Raw genomic sequence first — 15,783 nt, 5'->3', positions numbered from 1 at the left:
CTGGCGAGAAGGGTCCAACGGCTCTCTTCGCTCCCCGCCGCTTAATGCACTCGCACTGGCTATAAGATGCCTCGCACTGGCTTGTGCTGGATCATTCCTGAATCTGAGATTTTATAGTGATGGATATTCCGCAGCATCTACTGTTTTCCCCTTGGTTTCCGAAAAGCCCAAGAAATTTGAAGGTGTGACTGGATGCATTGGAAAATGCATGAGATAATATTTCCGGAAATACCAAGATCACCCGATTTGAAGTCCTGATGAGAAAGTTGCGAACATTTGAAGTCAGACACACCTCTGTAGTCTGCATCTGAGTCCAAGACGCGGGGTATGCAGTCTGTAAGGGCTTGTTTGTATTGTGCCCTCACTCGCCCATTCAAGCGGGGGTGTCAATTGATTAATTGGCGAAGAAGTTCACCGCCATCAGGATCTCCGACACATAATCAGAAGGGATGTCCAATTTTTGACTCGGATACGAAAATTTGGGAGCTATCCAAACGCATGCCTTCCCTGTTGGTTAATACCAACAATTTGGTAAGGCAAGTCCCGTCTGCCATCCAATGATCCAAACAAGGACTTCTCCCTCTGAATTTCACTCTACTCCCCTCCCCCTCTAAATTTCATCAAGTCCTCCACCTCAGTCTGTAAATTTCCTCCATGAGAAAACTCTATAGACGTAGCTCACTTGCAATAATGGGAGTATCTATTCAGAAGCTGTCCAATATAATAATTATAGCTCAAGTCTTTTCCCTATGTTTCTGGATCCGCATCCAACCATTAGCATATCACTCACTTCATACATACGCAAACTAAATATTGAAACCTGATCTAACATGGGTACACAAAACTGCACGATTTGAATAGGCCAAATTTAGAATAAACTAATATGCAACATTAACCAAGAGTTAGGAAAGTTTTAGGCGGCTAAGAATTAGTAGAAGCGAATAAAGTTTATTCAATCATGTAAACGCAAATACATGACCAAGACAAAGGACATACAAGAAAGAAAGATCGGACCATGGTGAACCAATCAACAAGCACAAGATAAAAACACGGACTGACAATAAAAGCCAAAGCTAGCCACCGAAATTAAGTACTACAGCTGTTCATCAACCTGAAACTGCCGGACTCTAATATGAGGACTAGAAACTGACATTTATTGCCGCATTAACACACCAACCGCAAGTTCTTTGTGGATGTCCTCCCCCTTCTCCATCGCGGAACTAATTAAATCTCCGGCATGTTCAGGTCGATGGTGTGCCATGCGATCGCCGCCGCGGCTACGGGTGCAAGCCTTCTCGGCCTGTTTCCACCGCAGGTGTTGCTGCGCCTGACGTGTGAGCGAAGCGCGGAGGAGGTTGGGAAAGTGCTCGTGCACCACACACACGGGTGCATCCTCCCATCTGGATGGGTTTTCATGTGCACAATAAGGCCCCGAGACTTCTTGAACCTCTTGAGACACAACGGGCACTCGTGCAACAGCTGTTGGCTCTCCTGTTGTGGCGTCTGGCTCTCCGCCATCGCGGCCACGGTCTTCAGCGATTTACATGGCTTGATTGGTTGTGTGGACGCTTTGTTGGGCTTGTTGAATGGCACTTTGTTCGTCGCGACAACTTGTCGCGCTTGGGTGGATGCCAATGCCAGAGCAGGGGCCGCTTGAGTCACAATCGCCGGGTGTGGCGCTTGGGTCGGTGGAACCACCTGCTCCAGCACCATATTTGGCCTGACAGCGATTGCCGGCGACAGTGAAGGCACATGTGTGGGAACTTGCCTTGAAGCGACCACAACCACCGAAGCGGGTGTTTGGCTGGTCGCCTCGGCCGCCGGTGCACCCTGGGATACGCCCGCTGGAACATCTGCCATGTGTGGTGGCAGAGGCGGTGACGGCGTTGTAACATGGTCGAGGGATGCAGGATGCTCGTCACGGATGCCACTAGCCAGCATCATCAGAGAGAAGGCGAGGTTCTCCTCCTCGGAGCTGAGTCCGCGGTTAGGGTGGTGTGTGGAGGATGCTAGCGAGATCGCTGGTGGTAGCGAAGGCTGGTCATCAGCATGTCGGTTCGTGGGCATGCAGTTGGCGCTGGCGGCCATGAGATCTTGGTCACAGACCTGGTGAGGGATGCGAGAGGAAGAGATAGATGATGTGGGAGCAAGGAACAAGGGAAAGGGGACTGGTGTGCTTGTGTTCTATTGTGTTGTGCCTACGAGAGATATAGATATAAAGGGGGTCCCAAAAGGGAAGCAATGCTGTCATCATCTATGAACTAGTAACGCTCGTGTTATGTGATGTGACACATGGTAGCGATAAGCATGGCCACGTTGCCGATAGATCTACCACTAAGTTAGCAGCACACGTTACCATCGGTGCATGCTACCATCGCATGTATGTAGAAAATCATGTGTTGAGTAACCACTATGGTAGATTTTCAATATGAGCTCTTTTAAGATTATATCCTCTTACCTTCTAGGAGGCAAGAGAAATGTTTAATCTAAGCCATCTATTCATGCATGAACGGTAAATTTGACTATGTATACTATTTTAATTATAGCGACTACTTGTTTTGTTTTGCTTTGGATACCGAATATTCACGAGATGTCTCCATACAAAATAGGCATGCCTTATTATTGGATAGCATTTTTCCCTTTTCCAATTTTGAAAAGTTCCTATGAACTTTTCGAACATACAAAGGTGAACATGGATGCACGCGCACCCATGTGAATAGTAAATTCATAAAAAATACTAGAAAAATAAAAAAATCTGAAATTTCACGGTATGAAACTTAGTCAATCATTCTACTCACGTGTGAAGTTTCATGATGTATTGACACCCATGGTATTCTTAGTGAAGAAAATACAAATGCGATCATACTATTCATTAAACAGTGTTTTTTAATATAGCTTCGATTTTGTCATTTTTGCCCAGATTACCATGGATGTGATTTCTTCGTGAAACTTCATATGCGAGTATACCGCCTGACTATGTACTCCCTCTGTTTCTAAAAATTTGTCTTTTTAGAGATCTCAAATGGACTACCACATACGGATGTATATAGACATATGTTAGAGTGTAGATTCACTCATTTTGCTTCATATGTAGCCACTTGTTGAAATCTCTAGAAAGACAAATATTTAAAAACGAAGAGAGTATATTACAAAAATAAATTCAGATTTTTTAATTTTTATAGCATTTTTTAAATTTACTATTTATAAGGGTTAATTATCCTTTTGCCCTCAGTGGTGTCCATGTGCTCAGTTTTGCCCCTAGTCCGAGCACAACAACTATGACGAGGCCAAACGGCCATATTTGAGTCCATTCCGTCTGCTGACGTTAGTGGTTGTGGGTCCGGAGCTTACACGTGGGACCGCGTGGACGTGGGTCCGGAGCTGACATGTAGGCCCGTGCAACTAAATCCCCAAATCATTCTAGCTCACACCCATCCGCCCGGCCGGCTGTCCTGCGTGGCTGCCGCCGCCACCTGCGCCGCGGCCAGCACCTGCCCCGCCACCAGCTGCACGGCCTGCTCCGCCGCTACCTCCCTGCGCCTACGCTCCACGGCTACCTGTGACGCCCACCACCTTCCTGCGACGCCACGGGTGGGGCGCCCGCCACCTGCTCGATCCGCGGCGCGGCCTCCTTCCGTGCGCCCGGCCGGAGCGCTCAAAGGTGGGGGCTGCTGGAGCTATTTGAACTAGGAGGAAGAACCCTAGGGCGAAATGGTGAGCAACGGCGACCCCGGAGTATTTGGCGAGGCAGGCATCGGGCCGAAGATTCGCCGCGTCCACGACTGGGTTCCCGAGGGGTAAGTCTCGCCTCTTGTTTAGATTGAGCTTAGTTGTGCATTTGAACACTCGATTCGAGTAGGTTTGCCCAATTAGTGTGCTGATTGCGTCTCTGTTTTTCGCCGGTTAGGATGGAGTTGCGGTTTGCTTTCATGGTGCACATTAGAAGGGACCGGTACATGTTCGATGCAAAGGATAAGAAGAAATACCAAGGAGGTTTTGATTATCGGTTGCCAATGGCTAGTAATTGGAGTTTCAGACAATTTGGGGAGGTAATTTGTAGCCAATATCCTTGGGGTTTGCTTGATGAAGTGGTATACAAATACTATGGTGGGGAAAAGAATTGGGTGACAGTTAGTAATGATGAAGAGCTAGCTATCATGTTTGTTAGGCATAAAGAGAAAGATAATTTTCATGTGAGGCTGCAAGTTGATGTGCTTGAGCAGGCATTTGGACCTAGGATGGCGGGTGCAACATCTCGGGGAGAACCAAGTCGTCGTAATGGCATCTCTAGCCAGAACAGTTCAGTTGGTGCACGGCGATGTGGTGGCTCGACAAGTGTGGGCAACAGCATTAGGGTCCCCCTTGAAGTGGAGCCTGATGGCTACAATTCTAGGGTTGATGAAGATGTAACGCCCTCGATGCGGCTATATCTCCCACGTGTCGAAGCACAACTTAGAGGCATAACCACATTGAAAGCAATATCGCAAGTGAGGTAATCTTCACACAACCCATGTAATACATAAGGGAAAGAGATACATAGTTGGCTTACAATCGCCACTTCACACAATACATGAATAAAGCATTACATCATCCAAATACAATCAAGGTCCGACTACGGAACCAAAATAAAAGAAGAACCCCAAATGCGACAAGGTCCCCCCGATCGACCCCAACTGGGCTCCACTACTGATCAACTAGAACGAAACAACACAAAGGACAAGATCTTCATCGAGCTCCTCCTGAGCTTGGTTGCGTCATCTACACGGACTCATCGACACCTGCAATCTGGTTTTGGAAGTATATGTGAGCCACGGGGACTCAGCAATCTCACACCCTCGCGATCAAGACTATTTAAGCTTATGGGTAAGGTAAAGGTATGAGGTGGAGCTGCAGCACGCAACTAGCACATATGGTGGCTAACATACGCAAATGAGAGCGAGAAGAGAAGGCAAAGCACGATCGAGAAACTATGATCAAGAAGTGATCCTAGAACAACCTACGTCAAACATAACTCCAACACCGTGTTCACTTCTCGGACTCCGCCGGAAAGAGACCATCACGGTAACACACGCGGTTGATGTATTTTTAATTAAGGTCAACTTCAGGTTTTCTACAACCGGACATTAACAAATTCCCATCTGCCCATAACCGCGGGCACGGCTTTCGAAAGTTCAAATCCCTACAGGGGTGTCCCAACTTAGCCCATAACAAGCTCTCACGGTCAACGAAGGATATTCCTTCTAGAGGGAAGACCCGATCAGACTCGGAATCCCGGTTACAAGACATTTCGACAGGGTAAAACTAATCCAGCAACACCGCCCGAATGTGCCGACAAATCCCGATAGGAGCTGCACATATCTCGTTCTTAGGGCACACTCAGATGAGCTCTCCATACAACTAAAACCAAACCTCGAGTTTCCCCGAGGGGGCGCTGCACAGGACTCTAGTTCGGACCAACACTCAGAGGAGCACTGGCCCGGGGGGTTAGAATAAAGATGACCCTTGAGTCTGCAGAACCCAAGGGAAGGTGGTAGGTTGTTAGTGCAAATGGTAAAACCAAGGTTGGGCATTGCTGGAGGAGTTTTATTCAAGGCGAACTGTCAACGGGTTCCCATTATTACCCAACCGCGTAAGGAACGCAAAATCCGGGAACATAACACCGATATGACGGAAACTAGGGCGGCAAGAGTGGAACAAAACACCAGGCATAAGGCCGAGCCTTCCACCCTTTACCAAGTATATAGATGCATTAATTAAATAAGATATATTGTGATATCCCAACGAGTAAACAATGTTCCAACAAGGAACAATCTCCATGTTCCAACAAGGAACAAACTTCAATCTTCACCTGCAACTAACAACGCTATAAGAGGGGCTGAGCAAAGCGGTAACATAGCCAAACAACGGTTTGCTAGGACAAGGTGGGTTAGAGGCTTGGTTCAACAGTATGGGAGGCATGATAAGCAAGTGGTAGGTATCGTAGCATAGGCATAGCAAAAGAGCGATCATCTAGCAAGCAAAGATAGAAGTGATTTCGAGGGTATGGTCATCTTGCCTGAAATCCCGCAAGGAAGAAGAACGAGTCGAATGAAGAAGACAAACGGACGTAGCCAACGGATCCTCACACACGCAACGTTACCGGAACCAACCCAAAGAAACAACACCGGAAAAGAGCAAACAACATAGTAAACAACCATCACATAAACATGTCATGATGCACAATCAAGTATGATGCATGTTCGGTTTAAATATGCATGGCAAAGTGCAACAAACAATACTACAAGTTAAGTGGAGCTCAATATGCAACGAGTTGCATATTGACGAAACACCACAACAAGTTATTTAGTTCGATCTTGTTTATGTACCCAACAATGTTAAATGTTGTTAAACATGGCAAGAGGGTGAAGCAAATGAAAACTACCCATCTAGTCAAGTTTAAATGAGGCCGGAAACAACGAACAACAATTCCGGTAAATCCCCATATGCATATATTGGTTTGGTACTATCCTACCCTAATCATAAATTTAGAGTTATTAAACAAGCGAAGTAAGGCCATCATGTTAAACTAGGCATTTTTCTACCCCATTTACATATAAAGATCATTAAAATCGGAGCTACGGTTATTTAGTTATGAATTAAGGCATTTTAACATGACATAGAGCAAAAATTAATCAAACAACATTTTAAACATAGATGAAAGTTGGATATTATTAAACTAGATGAATTTCTAAGCAAGTTTCATATTAAGATTGTTTTAACCCAATGCACGGTTTGTGAGATATTAAATGCATGACCAACAAGGGCTAGAGTTGAAAGAGAGGGAAAACCCGGCAACAGTTTTCGAAGACCGAAAACGTCCGACGTATGACCGACTATAATGTCTCTATAGTTAACTGTTGGGGCATCAAACGAACACCGAATGCGATGAAACTTGACAGGCGGTCTAGCTACACTAAAATAAGACCACACGTCAACTCTCATCCCATTCCGAGAACATTTTGCGGCCACTTATAAAATAATATTACGGACATGCCGCGGGCGCGTGCAAGTGTGTCTGGGCTCAGAACGGACAACAGACGGAACGAGGAGACCGGGACGGATGCAAGTTTTTAAAACATGATGATGCAAAGCACATGATGACATGAAAAGATGCAACACGCAAGCAAATGACAACGCACCAACAGCGAATAACTGGAGGACACCTGGCACATCGGTCTCGGGGCGTCACAAAAGAGAAGCTATATTCTGACTGAAAACCAAGATGAGGCTCACAATGTAGTCCATGTGGATGATGACGCGATGGGTAAGGACGAAGACCTTGCAGCTGTTGAATGGGACCCTTTGAACCCTCATATGGAAGAAGGTACAGTTTTTGCATCCATGAATAAGTGTAGAAATGCACTTGTGACATACTGCATCAAGGTAGAACGTACTTTCAAAGTTGACAAGAGCGGTCAAGTACGTTACAGAGTGCACTGTCCGACTGAGGGTTGTCCATGGAGGCTGCTTGCATCTAAAATGCGGAATAACACTAATGTTCAGGTCAAAGTGAACCCTTTTAAGCACACATGCCAGGAATCAACCCTTAGGAAGGATAAAATCAGTATAGCCAAGTCAAGATGGGTGGCAGAAGAAGTAAAGAAGTGGGTGAAAGAAAACCAGCAAGTGGGTCCAAAGGAATTGCAGAAGAACATCAAAGATAAGTTCAAGATAGATTTACCATACATGAGGTTGTTCAATGGTAAACAACATGCTATGGATTCTATTTATGGTAACTGGCAGGAAAGTTTTCAATTGTTGTATTCATTCAAAGGTGAAGTGGAGAGGACAAGCCCAGGTAGTATTGTAGATATTGATCACCGCACCGTGGAGTACACATTCAGGGGAGTGACAAAGACCAAGGAATGCTTTAGGAGGGTTTTTGTCTGCTTTGAGGCTTGTCGCCATGGTTTTTTGGCAGGCTGCAGGCCTTATTTGGCTATTGATGCCACTTTTCTCACAGGGAGGTTTAAAGGACAGTTAGTAGCATCTTGTGTAGTTGATGCACATAGTTTTGTATTTTCAGTTGCCTATGGTGTGCTAGAGACAGAGTCTGAGGAGAGCTGGACTTGGTTTTGCATAATCTCCGCCGGGCTATTGCACATCCCAATGGGTTGGTCATTCATACAGATGCCTGCAAAGGTTTAGAAGTGGTCGTGGACAATGTGTTCCCTGGAGTAGAGCATAGGGAATGCATGCGTCACCTTGCTGCAAATTTCATGAAGAAATTCAAAGGAAAGGTGTATACCGACAATTTATGGCCAGCATCTTTGTCATGCAGTGTGAAGAAGCACAACTACCACTTGAGGCAGTTATACATGAATCCCAAAGTGAAAGAATACTTGGAAACACACCACTCCAAGTTATGGGCCAGAAGCCAATTAAGTGAAGTGAGCAAAGTTTACTATGTGCACAATAATCTAGCAGAGTCTTTCAACTCAACGATTCGAAAACTAAAGGGTCATTATGTGGTGGATTTGCTTGACAGGATAAGGATAGAATACATGCAGAAATTTCATTATCGTGCAGGAATAGCCGAGGCAAAATTCATGGGCCACATTATCATCCCTGCCGTGATGAATGAACTGAAGCAGAAGACAACAGGCTTGGAAATGAACATGACTCTTTGCTCGGGTACCACAGCAGAGATATCATATTTGGATAAAGAGAAGAGGGAATGGAGATATCCAGTGGATTTAGAAGCTAGAACTTGCAGCTGTAGGCAATGGCAGATAACTGGGTTGCCATGCATTCATGCCTTGTTTTTCATCACTTCTCTCCCAGGTCCAGCAGGGAACATACAGCAGTATGTGCATGATTACTACTCTGTTGCAAGGTTCAAAGCCACATATGCTTATGCCTTGCCTGCTATGGAGGGAAAACAACAATGGGACATGGTGGACCCTGGATTCAAGCTTTGCGCTCCAGTTCTGAAGAGAGCAGCAGGTAGACCAAGGAAGAGTCGAATCAGACCTTGCAGCTGGACTTGGAGCGAGGAAGCGTAAGTGCACAAGGTGTGGTGGGTCTGGTCATTTTGGTAAGTATTGTGATAACACAGTAGATCCAGCGTTCGGAGAGAGTTTCGATGAAGGCTTCGATGAAAATGTTGGTCAGCAGCCGGTTGCCTCAACAGATGATGAAAATGATGGTCAACAGCCGGTTGCATCAGATGAGGATTTTTGACGAGGTTCCAAATGATGATGGTCAACAGCTGCATGATTTTGACGATGATCCAAAATATCCTCCAAATAATGATTCAAGTGAGGCTCCAAATGGTGATCCAAGTGAGGCTCTAAATGGTGATCATGGTGATCCAAGTGAGGCTCCAAATGATGATCCAAGTGAGGCTCCAAATGGTGACCAACTTTCTGTTGTTGTGAGTTCTGCTAGGTATGTAAATCTTACAAGGGTCAAATACTACCGTACATCTATCACTTGACATGATCTCATTATCGTTTATGTTTTGCACAGCTCTATGGTAGGTTTGAAGAAGACGCGCAAGGTACCGACAACCAAGAGAAGAAGAGAAGAAACAATGAGCACAAGGTGCACGAGGAGCAAAGTGATGGTAAGAAGCTCAAGGAACAGACAGAAGCCCCAACGCTATCTATGAATAATTACGAAACATTATGAATAAGGGATGATGTTGTATTATGAAACATTTATCACTTGACATGTTGTATTTCTGTTGGATGATGTTGGACCTATGTTAGAAGTATGTTTGACATGATGTTTAAATATCTGTTGGATGATGTTTGAATGAGCACATGGTTTTTCCTTTTTTTGATTTTTTTGAATTTTTTTGCTCATTTAAATTCTGGTCAAATCTAAATTTGACCAAGATTTAAACAAGTCTAAAACATCAAAATGAAAAACTAAGCCTGGATACTTCTTAGTCAATCCAAAATAAAGTTGTGGTGAGGTTTTTGAAATTTTCATGAAAAATGTGCTAAAAAGTGGGGTCCAAAGGTAAGGTAAACGGCCTCATTTCTAAGCAAGGTTTTTTTCGACCTTGTCTAAATCAGCCAAATAACTTTCCTACACATATATTCTATATGTACAGACTATGTGCGCTGGTTTTTCCATTTTTTGATTTTATTAATTTGTTTTGCTCATTTGAATTCTGGTCAAACTTAACTTTGACCAAGATTTAAACAAGTGTAAAACATCAAAATGAAAAACTAAGCCTGGATCCTTCTTAGTCACTCCAAAATGAAGATGTGGTGAGTTTTTTGAAATTTTCATGTTCATTTCCCCAAAACACTTCTCTTCACTTCATACAAGAGAGTTTGAGATACTCGAGATATCATACAATACACATGAACTTATCATTTAAATGTATGTAAAGCTTGTTTATCAACTTAAATCGTTAGTATATGACATAAGAAGACTATGTGCGCAGGTTTTTTATTTTTCTGATTTTTATTTAATTTATTATGCTCATTTGAAATCTGGTCAAACATAGCTTTGACTGCTTCAAACCCCTCCCAAACCCCGCTACCCCTAGCGCTGAACAAGGACCGTTCATCTAACCCTAGCGGCGATCCAGGGTCGTCGATCTAACCCTTCTAGAAGGAATCTGCGGGAAGGAGGGGGGCGATCCGTGAGATGCAATCTGATTGGCTGAGAGATTGTCTTTTTAACAAATACCGGGCACGCTGGATGGACCGTTGGGCCGTCTCGTTGTCTGGGCCTGAGACCGCACTAAATAGCCCGTCTCAGCCTTTCCAGGCCTTGCATGCATGGAGGCAGCGACGTGGGTTTGCATGTGCGGGAGGAGGCGACGTGCATGCATGCGAGCGAGGCGAGCGAGGCGAGCTAGGTGGTTCAGGGCAGTGGTTCAGGGCAGCGATTCACATGCACCGCCCGGTCAAAGAGCTATGCAGTGATTCAGATGCATGCACGCGCCCCATGCATCGTTTCGTGCAAAAATTTAAGTGTGCAAAACGTAACGGATACACACACGCGTCCGGATTCACACATGCACCGTTCTCATCCTTTCTCTCTTCCTCTCCCACCCACAGGCCTATAAATGGGGTGCCTCTCTTCCTCTCCCACCCACAAGCCAGATCCGATCCTCTCCAACTTCAAACACCCAAGCGACCGAGCCCTCCCCAAGCGAGACCAAGTGAAGATGCAGTTCAACGGGCCGACATTCAACCGTCCGCCTGTCGTGCCGGAGCTGCGCTACCCACCGGGCGTGCTCGTGGAGAGGGAGCTCCGTGTGTGGGCTATTTCAAGGTGGAGGGGTTACGTCGAACTCACCCGCGCCTTCCTCAGAGCCGGCTATGCCCACCTCCCACGGGGCTCGCCGAGGATGTTCACCCTCAACGAGGTTCGTGACCGCGGCGGCATCCTCCTACTTCTCATGGTCACCTTCACCAACCCGTTTGACGCGCGCGAGCTCCTCGGCCAAGTCTTTTGGTGCGGCTGCGAGGCCATCTTCTTCACCGTCTACAACATCTACACCAACTACGAGCGCATCTTCCCCGCTCCAGGCCAGATGCACTCTCTTTCCCTACGACGAGGAGGAGGAGGTGTGAAGATGAAGACGGTGTTGAAGGGGCGCGCGTGGCCAAAGTGGAAGAAGGAGGTCAAGATGAAGATGTTCAAGCCCGGAGTCAAGCTCGTCATGTTTCGTTTTTTATTTTGTTGCTTTTCTATGTCGTGTCGTGTCATGTTTCGTCATGTGTTCGTGAACTGTCCGTGAACTTATTACTGTAATGGTACGGTGTGTTCCATCTTATCTAAGTTATTAAGGTTTATTATGTGTGTTAAAAATGTCCATGCCCAAACATATCATTTCTTCCCTAAACAAGTCATGAAGTTCGAGAACTTGTGGTTTTCATTAATGAAAATCGGGGGGTGGGGGTGGGGGGTGGGGTGAGAAGCCCTCTATTTCATTCAAACAAAAAGTCATGAACTAACATGCAAATTTATTCCCTTTAAATCCTAAACCAAGTGCCACTCTAACCCTAAACTAAGTGCCACTCTGACCAAAATCATGTGGTAGTGCAACATACATTTTCAACCTTCCAACCCTCTAAAATTTAAGTGCAAAACAAAGTAAAACCACTCTCACGCGTGTGCAAACATTCACGGTCTCACTATTTTTTAAAAAAAAATCACAGTCTCACTATGTATACCTTCCTTCCCTACCCATCTCAAAGTCTTGCCATCTGTCCTAGCGGTTACCAGCGTAGCCCTAAACACCACAAACCCACGCGGTCATGGGTTCGAGTCCCCAGCCGCACCAATTTTTTGTGCATTTTTCACCCTTCATTTTTTAGACAAATTATGTTTTTCTCAATGTAATGCCCTTAAAAATATTCATTTATTTTGACACCTGGCGTAAACCTCTACCAGAGCTGAGGCACATTTTCCATGACATTTTGGTCTTTGATTTAAATCACGGTGTATTTGAATTGGATTAATTAACCGCTCCAAAAAATTTCTAACCTTAATTGTTTGGCTCCGCAATAATTCAATTAGCTTCCACAAAAAGTTTCAGCATTATGATTTACTACCTAAATTAAATCAAAATACAAAACAAAAAATGCGCAAAAGAACCCCCGAATGGGCGTAATTGGATGCAGTTGGCCCATTAGTCTAGCCTGCAATTGGCTCTACGCTCTGAATTTGGCCCAAGAGCAACCTTTTTTTGGACAGAAAGGCAGAGCAGAGAGCTGCATTTCATTGATCAAAAGTTTCTGAATTCCTAATTTCTTCTCTTTTTTCAACATATTTAAATGTTGGTCACTTCTTATCTTTTTGTTTCAACAGTTAAACAACTTTAACCAACATTTAAACTAGGTGAATTTCTCAAACAATTTCAAGATTACAAATTCCTCCATAATTCATGCCTTTCCATACATTTTCAACATTACAACCAGTGCGATTACCATACCTACAAATGCCCAAAAGTATTTGCAAATGGGTATTGGTAGTGTTTGATCTTCAAGCTTCCTAACCTTCTTCTTCAACATCCTAAGCTCAACAGCTAGCTCTCTGTCAGTGCGTGCTTCGCCCTCCATCTCTTCTTCCGGAGCTCGTGGTGCGGCCATTGCCGTTCGTGGCAGCATGCGCAACCATTCTTCATGCTCTTCTTGCAGTTCATTCATCAGAGTCTTGGCCAGAGCATCGACCCAAAGAAAGAAGCATGTCACCTACATGAACACCAAACAGATCAACCCATTGCTCAAAGATCCCGACCACGAAAATGGTGCAATTGCCACGATTCTTACCCCATTCTCGCTGCACACGTAGAACGGACGATTCTGGTTTCTCGGTGTTTGAGAAACCCTCCGATCAACGCCCGCCCGGCACCGCGGACAGACGAAGACATGCATGTCCACACGCGCCCGGCTCTGTATCCGCGAGGTGGCGCGGGAGCTTGAGGAAGACATGGAGCTCGGAGCCGAAGGGGATCTCAACGCCGCCGCGCCCTCCACTACTAGCTTCCCACCGCCGCGCCCTCCACAGCTAGCTTCCCGCCGCCGTGCTCTCTCTCTTTCTCGCCGTGGTCACCGTCGTGCTCTCTGTCGCCGTGGTCACCGCAGTTGTTGCCCTCTTATATAGTACACCCGCCAGCGGCTCTGCTCAACGGCTCTCTGTGTTGGGGAACGTAGTAGAAATTCAAAATTTTCCTACGTGTCACCAAGATCTATCTATGGAGAAACCAGTAACGAGGGGAAGGAGAGATCATCTACATACCCTTGTAGATCGCTATGCAGAAGCATTCAAGAGAACGGGGTTGAAGGAGTCGTACTCGTCGTGATCCAAATCACCGGAGATCCTAGTGCCGAACAGACGGCACCTCCGCGTTCAACACACGTACAGCCCGGTGACGTCTCCCATGCCTTGATCCAGCAAGGAGAGAGGGAGAGGTTGAGGAAGACTCCATCCAGCAGCAGCACAACGGCGTGGTGGTGGTGGAGGAGCGTGGTACTCCAGCAGGGCTTCGCCAAGCACCGCAAGAGATGAGGAGGAGAGAGGGGTAGGGCTGCGCCAGGGAGAGATCAAATCGTGTGTGTTGCAGCCCCCTAACCTCAAGTATATATAGGGGAAGGGGAGGGGCTGCGCCCCCATCTAGGGTTCCCTCCCTAGGGGGGCGGCAGCCCCCAAAACCCATCTAGGGTGCGGCCAAGGGGGAAGAGAGGGGGCGCACCTAGGGTGGGCCTTAAGGCCCATCTAGACCTAGGGTTTGCCCCCTCCCACTCTCCCTGCGCCTTGGGCCTTGGTGGGGGGCGCACTAGCCCACCTGGGGCTGGTCCCTTCCCACACTTGGCCCACGCAACCTTCTGGGGCTGGTGGCCCCACTTGGTAGACCCCCGGGACCCTCCTGGTGGTCCCGGTACGTTACCGATAAAACCCGAAACTTTTCCGGTGACCAAAACATGACTTCCCATATATAAATCTTTACCTCCGGACCATTCCGGAACTCCTCGTGACGTCCGGGATCTCATCTGGGACTCCGAAAAACATTCGGTAACCACGTATATCTATTCCTTATAACCCTAGCATCATCGAACCTTAAGTGTGTAGACCCTACGGGTTCGGGAACCATGCAGACATGACTGAGACGTTCTCCGGTCAATAACCAACAGCGGGATCTGGATACCCATGTTGGTTCCCACATGTTCCACAATGATCTCATTGGATGAACCACGATGTCGAGGATTCGATCAATCCCGTATACAATTCCCTTTGTCTAGCGGTACGATACTTGCCTGAGATTCGATCGTCGGTATCCCGATACCTTGTTCAATCTCGTTACCGGCAAGTCTCTTTACTCGTTCCGTAACACATCATCCCGTGATCAACTCCTTGATCACATTGTGCACATTATGACGATGTCCTACCGAGTGGGCCTAGAGATACCTCTCCGTCACACGGAGTGACAAATCCCAGTCTCGATTCGTGCCAACCCAACAGACACTTTCGGAGATACCTGTAGTGTACCTTTATAGCCACCCAGTTACGTTGTGACGTTTGGTACACCCAAAGTATTCCTACGGTATCCAGGAGTTGCACAATCTCATGGTCTAAGGAAATGATACTTGACATTAGAAAAGCTTTAGCATGCGAACTACACGATCTTGTGCTAGGCTTAGGATTGGGTCTTGTCCATCACATCATTCTCCCAATGATGTGATCCCGTTATCAACGACATCCAATGTCCATGGTCAGGAAACCATAACCATCTATTGATCAACGAGCTAGTCAACTAGAGGCTTACTAGGGACATGGTGTTGTCTATGTATCCACACATGTATCTGAGTTTCCTATCAATACAATTCTAGCATGGATAATAAACGATTATCATGAACAAGGAAATATAATAATAACTAATTTATTATTGCCTCTAGGGCATATTTCCAACAGTCTCCCACTTGCACTAGAGTCAATAATCTAGTTCACATCGCCATGTGATTAACACTCACAAGTCACATCGCCATGTGACCAACATCCAAAGAGTTTACTAGTGTCGCTAAACTAGTTCACATCATCATGTGATTAAGACTCAATGAGTTCTGGGGTTTGATCATGTTTTGCTTGTGAGAGAGGTTTTAGTCAACGGGTCTGCAACATTCAGATCCGTATGTACTTCGCAAATCTCTAGGTCATATTATAAATGCTGCTTCCACGCTCCACTTGGAGCTATTCCAAATGGTTGCTCCACTATACGTATCCGGTTTGCTACTCAGAGTCATTCGGATAGGTGTTAAAGCTTGCATCGATGTA

The 15,783-nt window shown here is 46.0% G+C and overlaps 1 protein-coding gene across 1 annotated transcript; it reads right to left on the bottom strand.

The window, feature by feature from the left end:
- Positions 1-941: 941 nt before the first annotated feature.
- Positions 942-2,173, bottom strand: LOC125555580 (putative zinc finger and SCAN domain-containing protein 5D). The gene has a single exon (XM_048718486.1). It carries the CDS (start codon positions 2,086-2,088, stop codon positions 1,225-1,227), a length of 864 nt encoding a protein of 287 aa, XP_048574443.1. The 5' UTR covers positions 2,089-2,173; the 3' UTR covers positions 942-1,224.
- Between the last annotated feature and the right edge of the window lie 13,610 nt (positions 2,174-15,783).

Source organism: Triticum urartu, chromosome 5 (genome assembly GCF_003073215.2).
Source record: "Triticum urartu cultivar G1812 chromosome 5, Tu2.1, whole genome shotgun sequence".
Classification (NCBI taxonomy): Eukaryota; Viridiplantae; Streptophyta; class Magnoliopsida; order Poales; family Poaceae; genus Triticum; species Triticum urartu.
Note: the sequence above shows the minus strand (reverse complement) of the source record. Positions and strands in the feature narration are given on the sequence as shown.